Source organism: Lontra canadensis, unplaced genomic scaffold, assembly GCF_010015895.1.
Source record: "Lontra canadensis isolate GAN:19392208 unplaced genomic scaffold, GSC_riverotter_1.0 scaffold94, whole genome shotgun sequence".
NCBI lineage: Eukaryota > Metazoa > Chordata > Mammalia > Carnivora > Mustelidae > Lontra > Lontra canadensis.
This window is the reverse complement of record NW_022631088.1, coordinates 7,477,813-7,498,783: the sequence shown is the minus strand read 5'-3', so window position 1 is coordinate 7,498,783 and position 20,971 is coordinate 7,477,813. Positions and strand designations below refer to the sequence as shown.

The 20,971-nt window shown below is 63.4% G+C and overlaps 1 protein-coding gene across 2 annotated transcripts in view; it reads left to right on the top strand.

The window, feature by feature from the left end:
• TBC1D2B (TBC1 domain family member 2B) overlaps positions 1 to 20,971 on the top strand; it is a 56,343-nt gene that overhangs the window by 29,994 nt on the left and 5,378 nt on the right. For both annotated transcript variants that reach the window (XM_032836851.1, XM_032836850.1), the window contains exons 4-10: positions 5,389 to 5,552; positions 8,040 to 8,269; positions 8,765 to 9,154; positions 12,654 to 12,764; positions 13,623 to 13,816; positions 15,991 to 16,485; positions 17,014 to 17,131. In XM_032836851.1, the coding sequence (XP_032692742.1) occupies positions 5,389 to 5,552; positions 8,040 to 8,269; positions 8,765 to 9,154; positions 12,654 to 12,764; positions 13,623 to 13,816; positions 15,991 to 16,485; positions 17,014 to 17,131 (1,702 nt within the window). The remainder of the gene's footprint in view (positions 1 to 5,388; positions 5,553 to 8,039; positions 8,270 to 8,764; positions 9,155 to 12,653; positions 12,765 to 13,622; positions 13,817 to 15,990; positions 16,486 to 17,013; positions 17,132 to 20,971) is intronic.

Genomic DNA, 20,971 nt, shown 5'->3' with positions numbered 1-20,971 from the left:
TGCTCCCGGGAAGCTCAGCCTGGTCTGCCTGTGGGGGCGGGCTCGGGGCTGGAGGAGGGTGTGCGTGGGCAAGGCGGGGGAAGCATGTGCCCCAGAGCTCGTGAAGGGCATGGGCGGGACGGGTGTGCACGGGAGGAGTGTGGCGGCCCCCATGAGCTATGCCCTGTGACTCTGTGGGCCTGGAGTCTGGGCCCGCTGATGGGTGCCAAGCTTGGCCTGCTGCGTGACCACAGGGCCCGGCTATCCCTCCGTGCAGGGTTGGTCCCGCCCCGGCCGCTGCTCGTGCAGCCAGCCCTGCTGGTCAGGAGCTGTGTGGTGCTGAGCCAGTGACTGAACCTCTCTGAGCTTTATGTTCTCCGTTAGTGAACCAGACTGTGTGCACACGTGTGTAAATGACTCACGCGCTGGGTGTGAGGGCTGAGGTCGTGACCAGGAGCTGCCCAGCTCGGTGCCGGCTCCTTGTGACGTAGCTGCCGCGATTGTGACCATGTCTGCGGAGACCGTGGGCGCAGCGGAGCTTCCTGTCGGGGAGCTGGCGGCAGCGGAGACCAAGCTGGCCAGGAGTGCCTGCCCGTCCTGCCGGCCTGCCTCTGACAGGTGTCCCCCCACCCCCCTGTGGGCCCTTCGGTCTCTTGCCCCGCAGGCCGTGGGCATAGTGAGTTGTGTGCGCGGCTGGCCATCCTGGGCACCGTCGCAGTCTCCCTGGCTGGGACCACGCCCCCAGATGTTGGTGAATGTGGGGAGGCCGCGCCAGAGCTGTGACGTGTGTATCTGGGGTCTTCCTTGCAGGCACAGCTTGGTCTGTGCAGGAAAGACGTGCCACAGCCTCAGCACAGGACTTGGAAAAATAACCTACAAACCCTTCGTGTGCGATGAGCGTGGTGTGGGGTGTGGTGTTTGTAGGGTGGGGGGCCGGCAGCCCCGGGGCGTGTGAGGGCCTGCTCAGCACACCCATCTCCCGACCTCGGCTGGCCCCACGCTGCAAGGGCGGGAACCCCGGGAGGCCGTGCTGCCCCCGGAGGTCCCGCCACCCCATGAGGCCGCACCGCGGAGACCACCGTGGCCCCGAGAGGAGCCGCGGACCGTTAGACCTGACCGGAGAGTGTGCTCAGTCACCCAGCGCACGTGGGACACGACCTGAGGACACCACGGCCTTGTCCGTACCGCCAAGGGCATGACGGGCCATGCCTCCTGTTGTGTCTGGAGTTGGGGGCTGGCAGGGGACCCCGCGTGCACCGTGTGCCTGTCGCGGACCCTCCTGTTTCAGGATCCATCCTTCCCACTGCCACAGGCCTTTCAGAGGCTCCTCCTTGCCGTTGGCAGAAGGCCGTGCTCTGGACCTGGCCGTCGAGGTCCCGTGGGCTCAGCCGTGTCACCGGCCTGCTTGACTCCCTTAGTTGTTCAAACATTGTCTCCCCCGGGCCCTGCCTTGCCCTCCCTCCTGGGGAGTCCTGGCCATGCTCTGCCTCCTACCCTGTGTGTCAGCCCACGCGTTCCCCCGCAGCTGTCTTGCCACTGGTGGTTGCCACATCTCTCTGCATTCTGGCCCGTAGCCCACATCCCGCGTGAGCCCGTGTGTCCCCAGCACATCATGCAGCACCGGGCGCGTGCTGGGAAGGACTGACGAGGCGAGGGCCCGGCTCCTGCCGTGCCCCAGGGTAGCGGCCCTCAGCGCCCATCTATCTGCATCTGTGCCATGCGGTCCTGCCGGGCTGGCCAGTGCTTGTGGGGCCACCATCCCACTCGGCCGCCTGGGACGACATTTGCTTCCCATGCAGCGTCCCGTCCCCTCTTTGCCCAGAAGAGTCACCTCTCGTGTGTAACGTGTGCTGCTGGGAAGCGCGTGAAACCCGGACAGAATGTCACGGAGTGTCGGTGTTAATCAAATGGTGTTTTCGGCACATGCCCGGCACGACCCTTGGAGCTGACCTCGTGACTCCTTGATCCAGCTGCGTGGCCTGCGGGGGCCACCGCTCACACCTGAGAAGCAGGCTCTGAAGGCCCGCCCTGGCTAGGCAGCCTGCCGTCGTCCTAATCCCCTTCGTCCCCTGTGATCTCCCATGATCTCTGCACAGGGTGGGGCTGAGGGTGTCCACGGGTCCGAGCTGGCCGCTTGCTGCCATCAGGGAGGGTGGCGGTGGGTGGGGCCTCACGCACGAGGCCGTGGGGAGCCGTTGAGGGCTGACCCCGCGGTCACTGCCCCCTGACCTGTGTACTTGGAGGTGTTGGGGGGGGTCACTCTGCAGGACATGGGTTTTGACTTAGGTCTTGGAGCACACGGGGGACCTGCACGAGGGAGTTTGTGTGCGAGGCAGTGGCCATGAGAGCAGGTTTCCTGAGTCTCCAGGTCCGCGTGTCGGGAGTTCAGGTGCTGAGTGGAGGTGGTGCAGGGCAGGGGCCCAGACTGGAGCTGGATGCCAGGTCTGTGCGTCGGGCGGGGGGACCCAACCCACTGCCCCTGCCTGGGGGCTTGCCGGTGTGATGACTCCTGCTCTGGTGGGGTTTTGGGGCAGGACACACTATTGTAGACGGGATGTGCCCCAAAGTGAAGGACTGCGTGCTTGATTGTGCACGTGTGGTAGACGGGCACTGGCAGGGGCCCCTGTGACCACGTTCCCATGTCACTCTGGTGGCAGAGCAGCTGCTTGAACCGTACACATGTGGTTCCAGACTTGCGAGCCGGCCAGGGTTCACGCGGGGACGAGGAAGGGTGTGTGGCTGCTGGAGCAGATCGCCCCAGACGAGAGCCTGGAAGCAGCAGCGGCCCTTTCTCCCACACCGGGAGCCCCAAGTCCGAAATCAGTCCCCGGGGCGGCCGTCCTGGTATGGCTGTGGCACGGCGCCCATGCCACCCTCTCGGGAGGACGCCGGGGGCCATGTTTCTGGGCCTCCGTCTCCTCCGCAGGCCCCTTCTGGCTGTTTCTGACTTTCATCACTTCAGACAGTGTTTTCTGACGGGCTCGTGCGTGTCTGTGTCTCTGTGAGAACCTGTCTGAAGAAGGGACCTGTTCCTGGGGGAGGTCTCTGTGTCGGCGTCCCTGACGTAGCCTGTGTTTGCAGGACGGGGAGAAATTGATCTGAAACGCGTCCGTTTGGGAACAGCCACTGCTGGGGATCCCGGCGCTGCCACCACTGGCGGGCCTCACTGTGCGTTTCCGCCGATTATCGCACCAGAGACGCACCCGGCGTGGTCCCGGGGGACACAGGGAGCAGCTCTGAGGTCTCGTGAAGAGCGGGCTCTCTCCGACAAGGGCCCCAAGTCTCCGACGGGAGAGCCCCGTCTCCGCGGCCGTGAGCCCTGTGGGGTGGCGCACGCGGGGGGTTGTCTGCCGCTGGAGCAGGGGGATGTGGTTTGAGGACAGTGTGCTCTGCGGCCCCCAGGCACAGGCACGGAAGGTCCAAGCGGGGGACGGGCTCTTTGGTGCTTCGGGTCAGGGACTTGGAGCTTTGAGTTTCCTCTTCCCCCAGGGCTTGGTGCGGGGGCCTCCCCGCAGGGCAGGGGCACGCGTGGCTGTGCGGGGACGGGGACGGCCTAAGTTGGGTAAAGAGCTGTTCTTTCCTGGCAGCGTCCACGTCCGTCCCTCCTGCCCCGGGCTCCTTCCTGCGCTTACCCCAGGAAGGACCTGTGCCGAGAGCTGGTAACCGCTCTGGTCCATGGTGATGCGGGTGACTGACGGCCGCCGAAGCCGCCGTGGGAGCTGTGGGCCCATGCACAGCGGCCTCTGGCCTGTCGCGGAAAGGAGTAGAGTGTGCCGGGCGTGCGTGGGTGTAGGCTTTCCGTCCTGAGCTGCTCTTCTCCGCGGCATCCCGCAGCACCGTGGGATCTTGTGCGCATCCTTGTGGGCGGTCGCGGGCATCGGCGCGGACGCGCCTCGGCCGCCAGAGGGAGAGCCTAGGGGACAAGCAGCACGTGGGCAGCGGCTCCCTCGAGGCCCGGAGGAAACGCTGAGACCACACGCGGCGGGTGTCGGCTGGGCACTCGTGCTGGAGCAGAAGGCCGTGCGTGCCTGTCGGGAGGCGGCAGCGGGAACGTCGCCGTCCCTGGTCCCCTGGGGTCTTACATCTAGAGCAGCTCAATGCGGTGGAATCAGCCAAAACCAGTCTTGATCACAAACAGCACGCTGACAAACGGCCGTGGTCCGTGTGGGTGCGGTCAGATTGCTCCCTGCGGGCTCACAGCCCCGCTCCGGCCCCCGCGTCCCCCTCACGGCGCACGTTCCTCCCTGCTCTGCGCTTCAGCCGCGGCCCCGAGGTGTGACTGACCTGCGGGAAACTCCGCCTGATCCGTGTCCAGGCCGGTGAATGTCCAAAACCATGCGTGGCCGTGTAGATGCCGCTGTAACCGACGCTGGGCACTTGGTCCCCGCAGCGCCGCTCCGCCCTCTGTTGCTGTTGCCTCGTGAACGTGGCCGGGCTGTGCGTGGTCCTTCGTGGTTGTCCTTTGTGGACTGCTCTGCGCTGACCAGTGTTTCATGGTTCCCCTTCTCTGCTGCACCGTGTGTGGTGTGTGTGGACGTGTCCCACGGGGCCACCCGCCTGCGGGGACACGTTTGTGTGAGGAATCAGGCAGCTGTGGCTGTCCACGTGCGGACCCTGTATACGCACATGTGTTCTCATTCTGTGGGTAAGCCTCTCACCGGGGATCCTCGGGGTGCCCCTGGCCGGCCGGGTCCCACTGTGCGGGCCGCCCTGCTGTCTGCGTGTCCCGTGCTCTGGCCGCAGTCCGCAACCTGCCCTTCACGGAGGCAGCGGGGCCCTGCGTCCCGGCATTCGTGGTCTTGCCACACATATAGGCACAGTGTCTGTGACCCCTGTTCCCACGAGGATCGGAAACACCGTCACCGTTACTACACACGTCACCGTCCCATTTCCTTCTGTTTGGCATCTAAAGACCCTTCTCTCCCAACAAGGGCCTGTGGCTGACGTGTTTACCAGGGCAGGACCGTGTCCCGGGCTCAGTGGCTCCCGAGCTGGAGTTGTGGCTGGCACACGGCGGGCACTAGTGACGTAGAAATGGACAGAATCTCTTCCATGGTGCCTTGGCACTCGGCCCACCGCATCTGTTCTCCCGTGGACAGGTGTTTGACTGCCACATTCACCTGGGTCCACGTGATGGCACAGTAGTCCTCCGTGTCTCAGGACCGCGCCCAGGAATCTGGGACACGCGGGGTCTCGGGGTGGATCCCTTCCCCTTAACTGGGTCTTGCCAACGGCACCCCCGTGTGACTCCCGTGACTCAGACCCCCGCCCGCAGCACCCACCAGGTGTCCCTCTCTGCACTCCCTCCCGACACATGACGTCATAGCTGCTGGTGATTGCCGTCCCTGTAGGCGTGAAGTTAGTTTTCTCTGCAGCGTCTCACGTACCTCACCTTGTTTCTCCCAACAGAAACTCCATGTCATCTCTCCGTCCTGGCAGAGGACATGGCGACAGTCGGAAGAGTGTGTTTTATACCAACGAAGAGTGGGAGCTCTTAGACCCGAACCCCAAGGAGCTAGAGGAGTCCATGGCACAGGAAGAGAGGAAGAAGCCGGCTCCGGAAGGAAACAAAGGTACGGACGTGGTTCCGGTCGCCCACCCTCTCTGCGGGGGAGCCTCTGCGGTCCCAGCCTTTCTGGAAGCAGGAGCCGCGTCTGTGGGGGGATGAGCCCTGCGGCCCTGCAGGGTGAGGTGTCACAGGGAAGAACCCCCAGCCCGTGACTTGTGAGGTTTCTTGGGAGGTAGGGCGTCCAGAACTCACAGTGCTCTTCACGGATACACCGTTTTTGTTTTTTTTTAAACCCTTTTTTACAGAACACGTGTCTACACGAAGGTAGAACATACGGGGTCATGGATTCCACTGTAGCCCTGTGTGGCCCCCACGGTTTTGAACTTAGGGCCACTCTCTCCAAGCCCCCACCTGTCCCACATTCACCCTGGGCGGGGCGGGTTTAACGTAAAATCTAGACATTAATCTACTGTGTCTAAATTTAAAACTTATGATGCCTCATTATTGTACCGAGAAACAGCAGCCCGTAAATCCAGTCGTCACGCCTGCCCTGGTTCCATGGCTGCATGCTCATGTCCCCAATCACATGAGGCACTGACAAGGCCTGCAGGCAGGTTTCCTCGCTGATGTGCGATGGCCTTATTGCGTCTGAGCAGCTCCCCATCCCCATCCTCCGTTGGCCTCAGCATCCATGTGGCCGAGACAGTCTTTGTGCCGAGGACGTCCCACACTCCGGAGGGCAGGTCCCTCCTTGCTCCTCGTGTGCCCTGTATGAGGTCACGGGGCTGACCTCTTTGGATGAGGACACGCTGTGGTGGGTCTCTGGGGCCACGTGTCCTCCGGCACCGCAGTGGGAACCACGTCACGCATGGCCCCGCTGGTTTTGGGGAGGTCAGGGTTCGGGTGTCATCAGCCCGACCCTGTCTCTGCGGCCACTTCTGTGCCCGTCCAGGGATCCACGAGGGAATGTTGATGTTTCCATGTAGAACAACAGTAATTTGGAAATTCTATCTCGTGCTCGATTGTAGCGGGGGCTGGAGGAGGAGGAGGATCTTACGAAATCTTTACCGGGAGCTCAAGTATTTCAAGGAAGTACGTCTCCTGTCCCCCAGAGGGTGGTCCTGGCCCGCTGTGCCAGGGGGCTTACCTGTGTTCGCAGGGTCGTGGCGTGGGGCCCAGTCCCGTGGGACACGGTGTGAAGGTGGCGGGCCGGGCGTGCTGTGCTTCCTGCCGAGGGCCCACGTCAGCACCTCCCGAGCTGGGGGCTGGGGTTCTGGAATGACCTGCGAGCACGGTCAGGAAGGAAGGCCTGCGAGGCTGAGTGGCTCGCGTGGGCTGGAAACTCCCCGGACCAGACATGCAGCCACACAGGGTCTGTGACTCTGATCGCACGGGCTTGTGGACCCTTCCTGTACCAGACACGAGCATCAGTCCCGCGGCATGTCTGTGTTGCATGGTGTGGGGCACGAACTGCTCTCCCTTGTATCTGTTCCTCTGCATTCAAGTGCGCAAAGTCCCTCTTGTCGGAAATGTGATGTCCGTGGGTTTTCACAGTGAGTGCACCCACGTGGGCAGCACATTCTGAAACAGGATGGGGCCAGCCCTGTACACCAGCCCTAGCCCCTCACGCTGTCCTCCATGCCCCTGCCCCTCGCCGGTCCCCCATCCGCAGCCCTCATCCCCCAGCCTCTGTCCCCTCTCCACCGGCCCTGCCAGTCACCTACTCCTCCCAGGGCAGCCACTGTCCAGACTTAGGAGCCGGGAGTCGTCTGTTTTCCAGCTTCACAGAATCCCAACACGCGTTCCCGGTGCGTGTTTCCTCCCGTGGCTGGAACATGAATGTGATTTCGTTCGTGCTGGTATTTATTTGGATCTGTCAGTATTTTAAAGGCCCCTTTCTAAGGAAGAGAACGTAGTCAGCCTTTAAAACACATGTTCACGATGAAGAACATGTGTTGGGGGTTTTGTTTTGCTTTCTTCCTGAGAACAGGTGAGCAAAGGGAGCCCAGAGGCCCCGTGTCTGGGAGTCCTGCCGTGGAGCCTGCCGTCTGACGGCGGGGGCGGCGGGGGCTGGACTCCGTGTTTCCGGGACGCTGTGGGAACTCGGAGCCTCCATGCTCCTCCCCAGCCTGTGTCTCTGTCCCCTTTGGGAGACTGTTGATGAGACCCGAGCATCTGGAGGAGAGCGGGTGTCACAGACGAGTCTTGAGCGAGGTGTCCCGCGGCCTCGTCCTAAATCCCTTGTCGGGGCCAGGGCCCTGTGCCCGTTTGCATGCGTGCTCAGGCAGGTGGGCAGTCACAGCCAGGACACGCTCCTGGGAAAGGACCCCAAGGCGAACCTCCTGAGGAAGGACCCAGGGTGGGCGACCGTCTCAGGGCCTGGGCTCGGTTGTCCAGAGCGAGTCGGGGCCCAGAGGCGGCCCCACCTGTGCTCGCTGCACGCGGACGTGGAAGTTCCCGGAGGATGGCAGGCGGGAGGTCGATGGTTTTCCTGGGTTTGCAGAAGGACGGCTTGTCCTGCATGTAGAAAACAAGTTTTGTTTTCCTGTAGGAGTCGCTGGCTCAGGATTTCCCTTTGATTTTGGACGTATTCCCTACAAAGGGAAGCGCCCTTTGAAAGACATGATCGGATCGCACAGGAACCGGCACGTCAGCGGCGAGCCTTCGGCAGATGGGACGCAGGGCGCGGCCGCGATCAGGCCGCTGGCCGGGGTGCAGCTGCAGGTCCAGAGCCAGCAGGAGGAGCTGGAGCGGCTGCGGAAGGACCTGTCCAGCCAGAAGGTAGCCGTCCTCCCTCCCCGCGTGTGCCTCCTGCCGCCGGCTGTGCCGCGGGGCTGCAGCCCGGGCCCCCAAGGATCTCCGTCCCCAGATGGGCCTTCTCCCCCGGAAGTTTGAGGTCGGCGTCAGAGACACGTGGGTTTCCGGGGGCGTGGGGGGGTGTGTGTCTCATGCTGCCAGGGCCTCTCCCACCCCAGCGCAGCACTGGCTGCTCCGGTAACAGGAGGGAGAAGCATTCCCACGTGGTGTCCGTGGCCCTCTGAGACCGAGGACGCCTCTTTGTTGGGCAGCTCGGAGCTGCTGGTCAAGCTCCGGGATGCGTGTGTGCTGGGGGCCGTGGGGGGATGGCGCGCGCGCCCACATCTCCCATTTCCTAGTATTGTTCTCTGCCCAGGGGCCAGCATTTCTGAGCGCCCCCGAGAGGAAGGTCGCCATGCGCAGCCTCCTCGGTGCCGGGTCACGTGGTCACCGCGTCTGCTCCCTCTCCTCTGGCTCCAGGAGCTCGTGCGGCTGCTGCAGCAGACAGTCCGGTCCTCCCAGTATGACAAGTACTTTGCCAGCACCCGGCTCTCTGAGGGGGTCCCGAAGGACGCGCTTGAGCTTCTGCACCGCAAGGACGACCAGATCCTGGGCCTGAGCAGCCAGCTGGAGCGGCTCTCCCTGGAGAAGGAGAGCCTGCAGCAGGAGGCCCGCACGCTCAAGGGCAAGGTGGGCGAGCTCAGCGAGCAGCTGGGCATGCTGCTGGAGACCATCCAGGCCAAGGACGAGGTCATCATGAAGCTCTCACGGCGGCTCAGCGAGGGCGCGGATGGCCCGGCCCCCACTGCAGGGGCGCCCGGCTCCCCGGCCCCCGCCAGCAGGGAGCAGCTGGAGCTGGACAGGCTGAAAGTGAGTGGGGCGCGGGCTCGGCTGTGGGGCGGGTCAGACGGCGTCCAGGGCTGCGGGCCTCCGCGGAGCGGCGGCGCCTCTCGGGGGTGGATGGAGCACCTGCCAGCAGATGATGGGTGTTCTCTGAGAAGCGTCCGTAGAAAGTCCCAAGTCTGACCGTGCCGTTGCCCGGGGTGCTTCTGGATCTTTTCCTCCTTTGCTGTCGCAGCCGACACTCCCCCTTTCTGCTCTGTACCCCTAGAGTTTCATTACCCCATGTAGCCCCGGGGGCCTGTCACCCGCTGCGCATGAGTGCCCAGGCCAGCACCGCACATGGCCTGCCTCAGCCCCGGGGGTGCGGGAGCTGAGGGGCCGTTGTTCCCAAAAGCTGGTGCGGGGTTGGCTCCCAGGCAGGCCTGCTCAAGTCGGGGTCCCTGCACCTAGGCTGGGAGGGTCCTGGCGCTAAGGGCCGGGGGCTGGCCTGGGTGGGGAGGCTGCTTCTTGAACTGTGACTGTCCAGGTCGGAGCTGAGGTGGGGAAGGGCTGTGCCCCCAGCCATCAGGCCACAGAGAGGCACTGAGTGTGGCCCGGCTCAGCCCAAGTAGGTCTGTAGCCCCAGTCCCCACCCAGCCATAACGTGCTGCTCACCTGGGTACCCTCTTTCTGTAAATACCGTGCACCAGGGGTATTTGGCCCCCTAAGGGCAGGTTCTCCTTGAAGGCGAAGATGTGCACGTCAAGGTTATCAGTGGGCACCTACCACGTGCCTAGCAGTAGCTCGCTGGCTCATCGGCACAGAGCTGGGTGGTAGACGCGCAGGGGTCTCTCCGAGAATTCTAGAAGAGAAGTGAACCCTGGGCTGATGGGAGTGTCGTGGGGACAAGCACGTGGTCTCCCAGAGTGACCACTGCTCAGTGACACATGTGAGGCTGGAAGGTCAGCCGCCGAGCTCCAGCCCCTTCCTCTGTGACTGGACCACACACACCGCCGTGGTCAGTGTGGCCAGAACAACGCGGCTCTGCCGAGTTCCGAGAGCCAACACGCCCACCCCGGACGGCACCGCGTCGGGGCGCGTAGGCACACTGGGCAGGGACGCGCGGGAGCGAGCGGCTTGTGTCTGGTCCACGCAGCGCCCTGTGGACACGGCAGACAGACTTGATCGGGAGCAGGCGTCCCCCTTATTCACGCTGTAGCTTCTGTGGCGTGCCGGGCGGGGTGGTTTTGATGCATTTGGTGATTTTATGACTTTTTCCTCCAATGTTTCTCCACGGTTTTTAAGTCTCCACCGTGATGAGGTGACTTGGGACAGAGGCCACGGGGTGGGAGGGTGCGGCTGGCTGTTCAGGGGCGGGTGCGAGGCCTTGGGCTCTGAGTGGGCTGGCGGCTGCCCCGAGCTTTTGCCGCCGCCTGCTCCCTCCGCTGGCCCCCGCGGCGTCTCTGATAACCACTGATAACCTCGACAGGTCTGGGGGGGGTCTGCGGACGCAAGTGGGGTTCTGCCATGTATTCCTGCTGTCCCCGCTTCTCACGGCGGCACGGTTTCCAGACTGACTTCCTGCCTCGACTCTGAACTCAGAACGCCTCCGCGGGGAGGCACGGCCTGTGTTTCTCGGGGAGCACTCGTCCGTCACGGTCACAACCCACTTTCTCCGACTCTGCCTGTTCGGAATCTGCTGACGCTTCTCGTTGGCTCTGGGACGCGGTCACCTTCTGTTTCTGGGTATTTTGAGGAAGGAACGCACGTGGGTCATAGGATTTTACCAGCCTAAGTACTTGACTGTTTCTGGACTTCCTGCCAGGCTTTTCTGTGTTTCTTCTCACTTGCTGTGGGGACCCCATGGCTTCGTCGGGCACAGTCGGGGCTGCCGTCTGCATCACCACCCCCTGCCTGTGTGGCCAGTCTTCCTGTGACCTGTGTTTGGCCGGCCACTTTTCCTCGTCGGGACTCTCATGGGCGTTGGTTCAGCCGCACACCAGGGGCTGTGCTGGGAGTGCGTGGCCTGTCCTGGGGCACCCACAACAGTCAGAAAGTACAGAACAGACACGCCATGGTTGTAGAGAGCACGGGAGGAGCTCAGAGCTGCTCAGCTTTGCTGCACCCTGCCTGGGTGCCGGGTCCCCTCCTGCCCCAGCATGTTCACCTGTGAACCAGGCTTCCCCTGACGGGGTCTCTTGGGGTCCTACGGGGTCCTGTGGGTCTGGTGGAGGTCCTGCCAGGTACGGAGGGGTCCTGCGGGGTCTGGCGGGGACTCGGGGCCTGGTAGTCATAGGTAGGGGCTTCACGTGTATGGTCATTGGCGTTGCTGTAGGGAGAGTCCTCACGATGAAGTCACACGGGATGTGACCGGAAGGCCTGCGTACTCGGCCTTCCCGCCGTCCTCACCTGCCTGCGTCCCTCTTCCTCCTTCGCTGGCCTGCTTTGCTTTCTGTGTGTGTCGGCTGTGGCTGGAGAGCTGTCAGTCGCAGGAGAGGGGAGGACGGGCCCTGGGGCATCCAGGCCTTGTGTGGGGCTGGCCTTCAGCATCTCGGAGGCCTGTCAGGACGTGCGGTCCTGCCGACGCAGGAGCTGTGAGCCTTTCAGGTGCGGCCTGGAGCCCTGTGGCCTGGCTCTCAGCGGAGACACGGAGACAGTGGCCCAAGGGCTTTCACTCACGAAGCTGCCAGGAGTCTCATGCGGACCCACAAGCGTTAGGGATCAAGGGGACCGTCAAGACGTTACTGCTCCTCTGTACGTTGTAGGGTGGTTATGGCCCCACTCCCACGGTGGCGTCCAGCCCGGAGATGGGACACGACTCAAGGAGCAGGCATGGCCTCCGTCCCGTGAGGGGCGGACACTCCCGGCCGGTCCAGGAATAGCCCGGCGCCCCCGGGGCCAGCACAGCCCTGGGAGCCCCGCAGAGTTGGGGGGTGGGCGCGCGGGCAGAGGACTGAGCTGGGCGGAGCTCATTCCTCCCAGACACTTCCCCTCCTCGAGCGAGCACGTTGCCGCACTTGGCAGAACCCGTCACCACCTGCGAGGCTCAGCCAACAGCTGGCGCAGCAGACGGTAACAGCTGGGGACTTCTAGGCGAAGGTGTGTCCGGTTCCTCACGCTTCACCGTTGGCGTCTCCAGAGCTGGAAATGTTTGCACATACACGCGGGAGGAACGTGCTTCCCGAGCGCGTCATCCGCTGCGGGGGGCGGGCGTGATTCCGTAGTCGAGCGTGCCGGGTGTCCGCGTGGCCTTTTCTCTGTCCCCTGAATGACAGCGAGAGCCACAGAAAACGTGTTGTTCCTCGAGTTACAGAGGAAATGGTCATGAGGATTGGCCTTGTGACAGTCAGTGCGTGGAGGAGGTGGCGTTCACAGCCTGCGGACATGGTCCTACTCCTTCCTCTGTTGCCCCAAGGGTGGCTGCAGAGGCCATGAGGATGTGCCCTGCGGTCGTCTCCCGCTGACTCGGTGGGGCCCTCGGGGGACACAGCGGTACGTTAACCGTATGGGAGAGTGGGCTGGACTGACGGCGGTTTTCTGCCCACAGGATAACCTGCAGGGGTACAAAACCCAGAACAAGTTCCTCAACAAGGAAATCCTGGAGCTCTCGGCGCTGCGGAGAAATGCGGAGAGGAGGGAGCGGGATCTGATGGCCAAGGTGGGTTGGGTCGCGGCTGTTTCCTGGTGGCTGGGGACACGGAAGCCTCTAGAAGCGGGCACACCCTGAACCAGTCCTACTCCTGTGCTGGGGCACAAGAACCCAAAATACAGGCTATAGAGCATTGCGTTCCGAGAGGCACCCTGACGTGTCCTCGTCTGCCTGCGTCATGGGGTTGACAAAACCATTGACTCCGACTCCCAGGTTCCCCGAACGGAGGGGCTTGGATTGTGACTTTGTCTGTTGAGTCGTGTGGCCTGGTTTCCCATCTGTAAACGGGGACGGTGGGAACCCGTCGGTGTGCGTGTCTGTCGGCGCTGTGGCTGGAAGGGTAGCGCCTGCACAGCAGCCGGCACGCAGTGGCTTTCAGTGGCCCTCGTAGCCCCTGCTTTGCACTCCGTGGGTCGCATCTCCCCAGACCTACGTCCGCGTGGTCCTAGGGTGTGTCTGATGACACAGCAGACAAACTGGTTGGGGACACAGTGTCCCGGGACCTGTCAGTGCCGCATGGGCCCCTTCTCACAGCCCACGTGCCACGTGACACTCAGCATGACCATAGGGACCGCCATGTGGTTGGTTCCTGCCACTCCCTTTGCCGTGCAGGACAGACGCCAGTGTCGGCATCTGGGGTCTCGCTGGCAGTGCATCCTCTGGGCAGCGCCCTGGGAGGAGGGGGCCGGGGTGGCCCATGCAGACGTGACAGGTGGCCTGAGGCGACAGGACTCTCCTGTCCTCCACGTGGTCCCAGCTCACCGCCCTGTGGCTGGGGCTCGCTGCCCACTGGCAGCTTGCGGCCCCAGGTGGCCCCTCCTGCATCCTGGTCGTGGTCGGGGCGGCGGTGACCCCCATTCTCTGCAGTATTCCAGCCTGGAAGCCAAGCTGTGTCAGATGGAGAGCAAGTACCTGATCCTGCTGCAGGAGGTCAAGACGCCCGTGTGCTCTGAGGAACCAGGCCCGGCACGCGGCGTCATCGCGCAGCTGCTGGAGGACGCCCTGCAGGCCGACGGCCCGGAGCAGCCGGGGCAGGCACTTGTGAAGCCTCGTCTCGTCAGGTGGGGGCAGGGGCGGCTGCGGGGGCGGGGGCTGGGGTGGGGTGGGAGCACCGTCCTGGGGATGGATGCGTGTGTGTGTCCCGCTGCTTCTTCGCGACCCGCACCGTCCGCCCCCAGAGCGTGTGATCTCAGCGTTCTTGCTGCAGCCGGTGCGCGGTGGGGCCGGGCTCAGGCCCTCTCTCCTGAGCACATCGGTGTCTGCGGCTCCCGCGGGCTCCCGCATGGCTCCAGTCCCGCTGCGCGGCCGTCCCCGCAGGAGTGGAGGCCCCGTCCTGAGACACAGCTGCTCCCATACATGGCTAGAGAGCCGAGGGGACCCCACGTGGGGAGAGGGCTCGGCCAGCCCGGCATGGTGGCTCAGTGCCCACTGAGGATCCCGCCCAGGGGAAGCCTCGCTCCAGCAAGACCTGCTGCGACAGATATGGCTCGCAGCCTGGGGCCTCACCCCCGCTGCACAGCACTCCCTGTGCCCACGTGCCCTGAGCTGCCCCTGCGGGGAGGAGCGGAAGGAGGGGGAGGGTCCCCCCACCATGTGCGCGCTCACAGGGTGAGGTGGTGTTTTCATCCTCGCATCTTCGCAGCCACTGCCTCCGAGTGGCCGTGGTGGGAACAGGACGCCAGCCTGGGCAGCTGGCTTCCACGTTCCTCCTCGCCGGGTCCGCGGGGCTCAGGGCGCCTGTGTCCCCCTCGTGCACTTGTGGGCTCCTACTGTTTGTCGTGTTGATGTATGTCTGGCTCATCATTACAGAAGCTTCCAGACCCACAGAGTCGAGTCCCGGGACCCCAGCCCCCCGCCCCCCGCACCCCCTCTGGAATTCCCGTCCGTCTGGTTGGGCCCCCCGCCCCAGGGTTGTTCCTAGGGTACCGTCGGCCCATCCAGGCATTCTCCCCTGATGAGCTTCTGCGTGTATCTCTAGCTCCTCGCTGACCACGTCCTGATACACGAATCCCACCGTACCCGGTGCTCCAGGGGGACGCACGCGGCCTCCGAGCCGTGTTTCACGGGTCTCGTGCCCTTTCACTGTGGGAGATGCAGGTGGAGCCCAAACCCCGGTGTCGCTCCTGCTTCCCTCGTGGCAGACACATGGGGTCCTTCCACGTTCCCTCGTGACAGATGAGAGGCGACCAGCGTCGGGGTTTGTGTTTCCAGCGCCCGTGTGCGGCTCCTCTAGTGCGGACGCGCAGCGGGGTCGCGACACGCAGGGAACACGTCTCTTCAGCTCTGCCAGGTTCGCACAGGCCACGCCAGCGGCGGCAGGCGCAAGAGGCCCTGTGTCCGTCTTCTGCGGCTCCTCGCGGATCGTCCCCGACGTGGCGGCTTGCACACCGCCCATGTGCCGGCTCAGCTAGTGTGGGCCGTCCGTCTGGACATCCCTGGGTGTTCGCGGCATCACAGCCGCTGTTCCTTCCCAGGGGCTGCGGGGCTCAGTGGGTGTCCTCACGTGCTCGCACCCTCCCTGGGGTCGCAGACCGAGGGCTCTGTTCCCACGGTGGCTACTGGGCACAGCCTCTCCCGCTTCTGGAGGCCACAGGCATCGGTGGGCTCCAGCCCCCTTCTCCCCTCCTCTGGCGGCAGCAGTGGCCTGCACGCCCCGGTCCTGCCCTGCTCGCCCGCCATGAAGGGCTCCTGCACATATGCTGGCCCAGGGTAGCCCAGGGGGACCGCCCTGCCCTCGGCCCTGTCCAGGGACGCCATGCACCTCAGCCATATGGCGTGGCCGGCCGCAGGTGAGGGGCCGTGGTTCTGCTTCTGATGCCTACGCCGTCTTCATCCCTGATATCTACGCAGGTGCTTTCTGCCTCGTCTTTCCCCTTCTGAAACGGTGTTTTCCAAGCACAGGAGTCATACATTGACGTGCGTGACATGGAAAACCATGTCCACGTGGCCAGGCTACTGGGCACATTTTTTTCTTCTGTGCTTTTCACACGAAGGGCTTTAAACCACCTGGAATGGATCTTTATTGTAGCACGAAGAGATCTAATTTCACGTCTTCCCACAGAGCCAGCCGCGCGTCCTGCCCTTGCTGCAAGAAGCTGCTGCTTTGCTTGCCAATTTCCGGTGGCTGGTCCCAGGCCCAAGGGCCACGTGCGCGGGGGGGCCGATCCTCTTTCTCTTCAGTTGGGGTCTTCGTCAGAATCCCATCACTCAGTTTCCCTTCTGTATCTCTCGACAGTGAGTACGACATCTACGGGTTTAGGACCGTCCCAGAGGACGACGAGGAGGAGAAGCTGGTGGCCAAGGTCCGAGCGCTGGACCTGAAGACCTTGCACCTCACGGAGAACCAGGAGGTGTCCACCGGGGTCAAGTGGGAGAACTACTTTGCGAGCACGATGAACAGGGAGATGGCGTGCTCCCCGGAGCTGAAGAACCTGATCCGGGCCGGCATCCCACACGAGCACCGTTCCAAGGTGTGGAAGTGGTGTGTGGACCTGCACGCCAGGAAGTTCAAGGACAGCACCGAGCCCGGGTACTTCCAGACGCTGTTGCAGAAGGCGCTGGAGAAACAGAACCCGGCCTCCAAGCAGATTGAGCTGGACCTGCTGCGGACCCTGCCCAACAACAGGCACTACTCCGGCCCCACGTCGGAGGGCGTCCAGAAGCTGCGCAATGTGCTGCTCGCCTTCTCCTGGCGGAACCCTGATATCGGCTACTGCCAGGGTCTGAACAGGTGCGCTCGGCCCGGCGGCCCGGCCATCCCCTCCCCTCTCCTGCAGGGTCTGAGCAGGTGGGCGCTCGGCCCGGCCTTCCCCTCCCCTCCTGGGTCTGAGCAGGGGGGCGCTCCCCTCCCTTCCTTCCTGGCTAGCTGAGGAAGGTTCGCCTCATAAAGCAGGTTTGCCGTCAGCTAGGCTTAATGATTGGCGTCCCCAGTTCTGCAGTAATCGAGAGAAGCAAGCGTACTTTCCGGAAAGTATCAGGAACATCAGACATGGGGCTCCTGGCTGGCTATCGGTGGAGCCTGTGACTCTTGACCCTGGGGTCATGAGTTCGAGCCGCATGTTGGGTGCAGAGACTACTACAAGAAGGAGGAGAGAAAGAGAGAAGGAAAACGGCTCACCAGCCTAGGAGCGCTGACTCGATGTTGTTTCCTGGGGCTGGAGGAGCTGTGGCCACGAGAACCCAGGGGCACCGGGGTCCGAAGGGCCTCACGGCCTGGGCTGCAGGGGCTGGCGCTCACCGCACTGTCGTTTGCTTACAGGTTGGTGGCAGTGGCCCTTCTGTATCTGGAGCAGGAAGACGCTTTCTGGTGTCTCGTCACCATAGTGGAGGTGTTCATGCCGCGAGACTATTACACGAAGACACTGCTGGGGTCCCAGGTACGTGCCCTTGTCCTGCACCTCGGTCAGCAGCGTGGAGCGCAGGCTGAGATGGGGCCGACCTGATCCCTGGTGAGGGGTTCCTGCTCGCGGCTTCAACCCCACCCCCCGTGCCAGGCGCACAAGGCAGGGCACACCACAGACCGTGGGCCGGGCTGGCGTCAGCTGGTGGGGTGGGCTGGCCATTACACGCCATGAGAAGTGGACCAGCCCTGCTGTCCCTCAAGCTCCACTATCCCCGTGGGCTCCACTGTCCCCACGGCTCCACTGCCCCCACGGCTCTGCTGTCCTTTTTTTTTTTTTTTAATTTTTTTAAATTTTTTATTTATTTATTTGACAGAGATCACAAGTAGGCAGAGACACAGGCAGAGAGAGGAGGGGAGGCAGGCTCCCTGCTGAGCTGAGAGCCTGATGTGGGGCTTGATCCCAGCACCCTGGGATCATGACCTGAGCCGAAGGCAGGGGCTTGACCCACTGAGCCACCCAGGCGCCCTTCTGCTGTCCTCTGGAGCTCAGCTGCCTCCTGGGCTCCATTGTCCCCATGGCTCTGCTATCCCCCGGGCTCCTCTGTCTCCTGGCTCTGCTGCCCCCTGGGCTCCACCATCCCCGGACACTGCTGTCTGTCTGGGCAGCTAAGCTGCCGTCCAGGAGTACTTGGAAACCTGATGTGTCTCTTCAGGTTCTCCCGAGAAGCTGAGGCCAAGGCAGGAGTGGACAAGCCCGAAATTTCTGAGGGGAGGCACCTGCGAAGAACTGGGGGTGGGAGTGGGGAGGCTGGGGAACCCCCAGACCAGGAAAAGGAAGGAGGCACGTGTGGGACGGACCTCAGAGAGAGGAAGTTTGGCCAGGCCGGTGGGGAGTGCACACGCTGGGGCCGCCTGTTCTGGGCGTGTGTCTCGTGGGAACAGGCTGCACTGGGGCCTGCCGGGGTCGCTCCCTGGCTGCGAGCAGCAGAGGCAGTGCTGGACCCAGAGGGGCGGCCTGTGGGCTGCTGTCCCCTTCCTGGCAGGAGATATGAGGGCACAGCTCACGCCTGCCACGCCTGGAGCCTGAAGCCAGGGCAGGCAGGGTGATGTGGGCGGCGAGAGCCCAGGGCCATCCCCACTTGGGCAGTTCTGGCTTGGGAGCAGCCCCTGGGGCCCAGGCCAGAGCTCCCCTGGGCCAGTCTGGGGCCGCTGTGCAGCTGACAGCCCTGCTCATGGGCCTGACCTTCCCGGCTCTGCAGTGGCCAGAGGAGGCCCAGGCAGGGGACCAGCGGGGGCTGGAGGGGAGGGCAAGCCATTCTCGCCCCACCATCGTGGACGCCGGCTTCCCGAGGCCTGGACATCTCCGTGGTGCCCGCTCCTGTCCAGCAGGCCCCTAGGCCCCTGGCATCTCCGTGCTCCAGCCACAGGCGGCTTCCTGCCCTTGCCTCTGGGCCACTCCATCAACCGCGTGGCTTCTCGGCTTTTCTCTCACCTGTGGCCGTGTCCCCGCGTAAGATCCCTCTGTCGTAGACAGTGAGGGTGGCGTCCGTTTGCCTGGCTGGGCCCTGAGTTCTATATGTGCCTCTCGTCATGGCCTCCGTGACCACCTGCCCCGGCCCCTGCCTCCCAGCCTGGATCCAGCCTCATTCCTGTCGCTTTGCGGCCCTGTTGTTAGGCTTCTTGTCGCTGCCACCTGCCTGGCGGCTCGTGCCTGCTCCCCTCTGACCCCTGACCCCCGCCCGGGACCCCCGTTCCTGCATCTCTGCGTCGCCTCCCCATTCCCCACCCCGTGTCACAGGGTGCCCTGCTGGAACCACATGGTGCCCTACAATGGAACCCTTGCTCCCAGAAACGCCCTGTTTTCCATGTGCAGCTGACACCTCCCCCCCCCCAGGTCACTGTCCCCTGCTTGCCTCCCCACACACCTCCCGTTCAGCCTGGGCTCTGGGCGCATCTGTGTTGCCCACTGACCGGAGGCCACTGCTCTTCCCACAGCTCTGGTGCGCGCCTCGGGGACCGTGGCCGTCTGACGGGAACCTCCCTGTGGGCCTGCTTGTCCTGCAGCCGGCCACGGCCCTGATGCTCATTCCAGAATCGCCAGCTCCCCGACATGGCCAGTGGCTGAGTGTGCATGCACGCCCCGACTCGGGACAGGGAGCTGGCACTCGGCACCAAAACCATCCTGGTGGAGGCATTGTTGTCCCCACTGTACTTGGGAGAAAACTGGAGGTCAGAGACACAAAGCAGCTCTCCTGAGTGGCCCCGGTGCCACAGGGGCCAACCGATCCGGGGAGAGGCTCAGCTAGTCTCCTCGTGAGCATGTCACTTTGCTAAATCACCTGGAGGGTCTTTTTGCCAGAATATTTTATAAACTAGGAAATGAGCCGTGGAAAGAGGCAGGCATCACTGTCTGATGGGAGTGAAGAGATCAGTAAATTAAATTCCGTGCGTCATGTACGCCTGGGTGCTAATAGCTCCGGAGATGTCAGTTGACTGTTTCAAAATAAGAAGGGTGAGGCCTTCGTCTGTCTTAAATCCTCTGAGCCAGGCCCTCCCGCCTGTGTGCCATGGAGCCTGGCCACCTCCGTCCACGCCCGGGCGCCTCAGCTGCCCGGCTGGGATGTGAGCAGTGCCCCCGCCCGCGCAGACCGCTCCAGGCTGAACTCAGATGGTGTGTTACGAGCTTGTGCTAACACTTGGAGCATAAAAACTCGTAGATTATCCTTATAGGCAGGAAACGAAAACCTGTTTTAATTATGTGGATAAGATAAAACATGTATCGTGTTGTCACGTAAACGCAATTGTCAAGTCCAAAGAGCCTGTTTCCTCCCCGACGGTGAAAGTCGTGGGTGCCCTCAAAGAAGCGGTGGCTGGGGATCCAGATGTTCAGAAGGAAACGAAAACCCTGTGTTATCCGACCCGCTAGAGGCCACAGTTGGCCCTCTCATGTATTTCCTTTTGGCTTTTTCTCCTCCAAATGTGCTTCAGGTACTCGTGCTGGGGCAGGACACATCCCAGCCAGCTCACACGATGGCATGAGGGCTCTCCCTCCAGGTCGTTCTGTGCTTTGTCACAGCCGTATTTGGTGGCGGTTGCCCTCCACCAGGCAAATCCACATAACCCATGTACTCTGCAATGGCAGGCTCCAGGTCAGGCCGTGCCGCGGGGCAGCGAGTGTGGCTAGCCCCGGTGCCGAGATTCACAAGTCCCCATCAGACCGCCTCCATGGGCCAGAGTTTGCAGCCTCTGTCCATCCTGTCAGCTGAGTGCACACTGGGCGCCAGGACCTTGGTGGGCACTGAGGACAGTGTCCTCCCACATCCTCCTGAGCGCAGGGTGCTGGAGTCGACCCAGTGGGCGGCTCCGCACGCGGCCTCCCGAGCCAGGCACCACCTGCCACCTGCCTGGGAGGGCTGGGGCGTGGCCTCACTCCCACTCTGGGGACCGCCTGCTTGCCCTTCCTCTGAAGAAGGAGTCTCACGGCTGTCCCTTGCCCTGCAGCCACCTGTCCGTCTCTCTTGCCTGTGTGTGGTTCCAGGGCCATTGTTGGAATGTCCAGGCACTGCGTCTTGTGGGTGACACTGACCCTACGGGGTGACAGGAGCGGGCTCCCCGGGGACGGTCCCCAGGGGTGTATCACCCAGCGGGACGGCCGTCCAGCTTGCCCTGTGAGACTCTGGGCTGCTTTCCTGGGGGGCACAGTGCGGGGGGCCGGCAGCCGTTTTGCACGCCGCGGGATGTTCCAACAGCAGCTTACGCGCTCTGTGCAGGCTTTAAGGAGGGTCCGTTATAGCTCACCCCCCCGTTCTCATCTCTGAGACTTAGTCTCTTGCTCTAGTCAGAAGGCAGATTGTCCAAAATGTTTGTTTCCAGC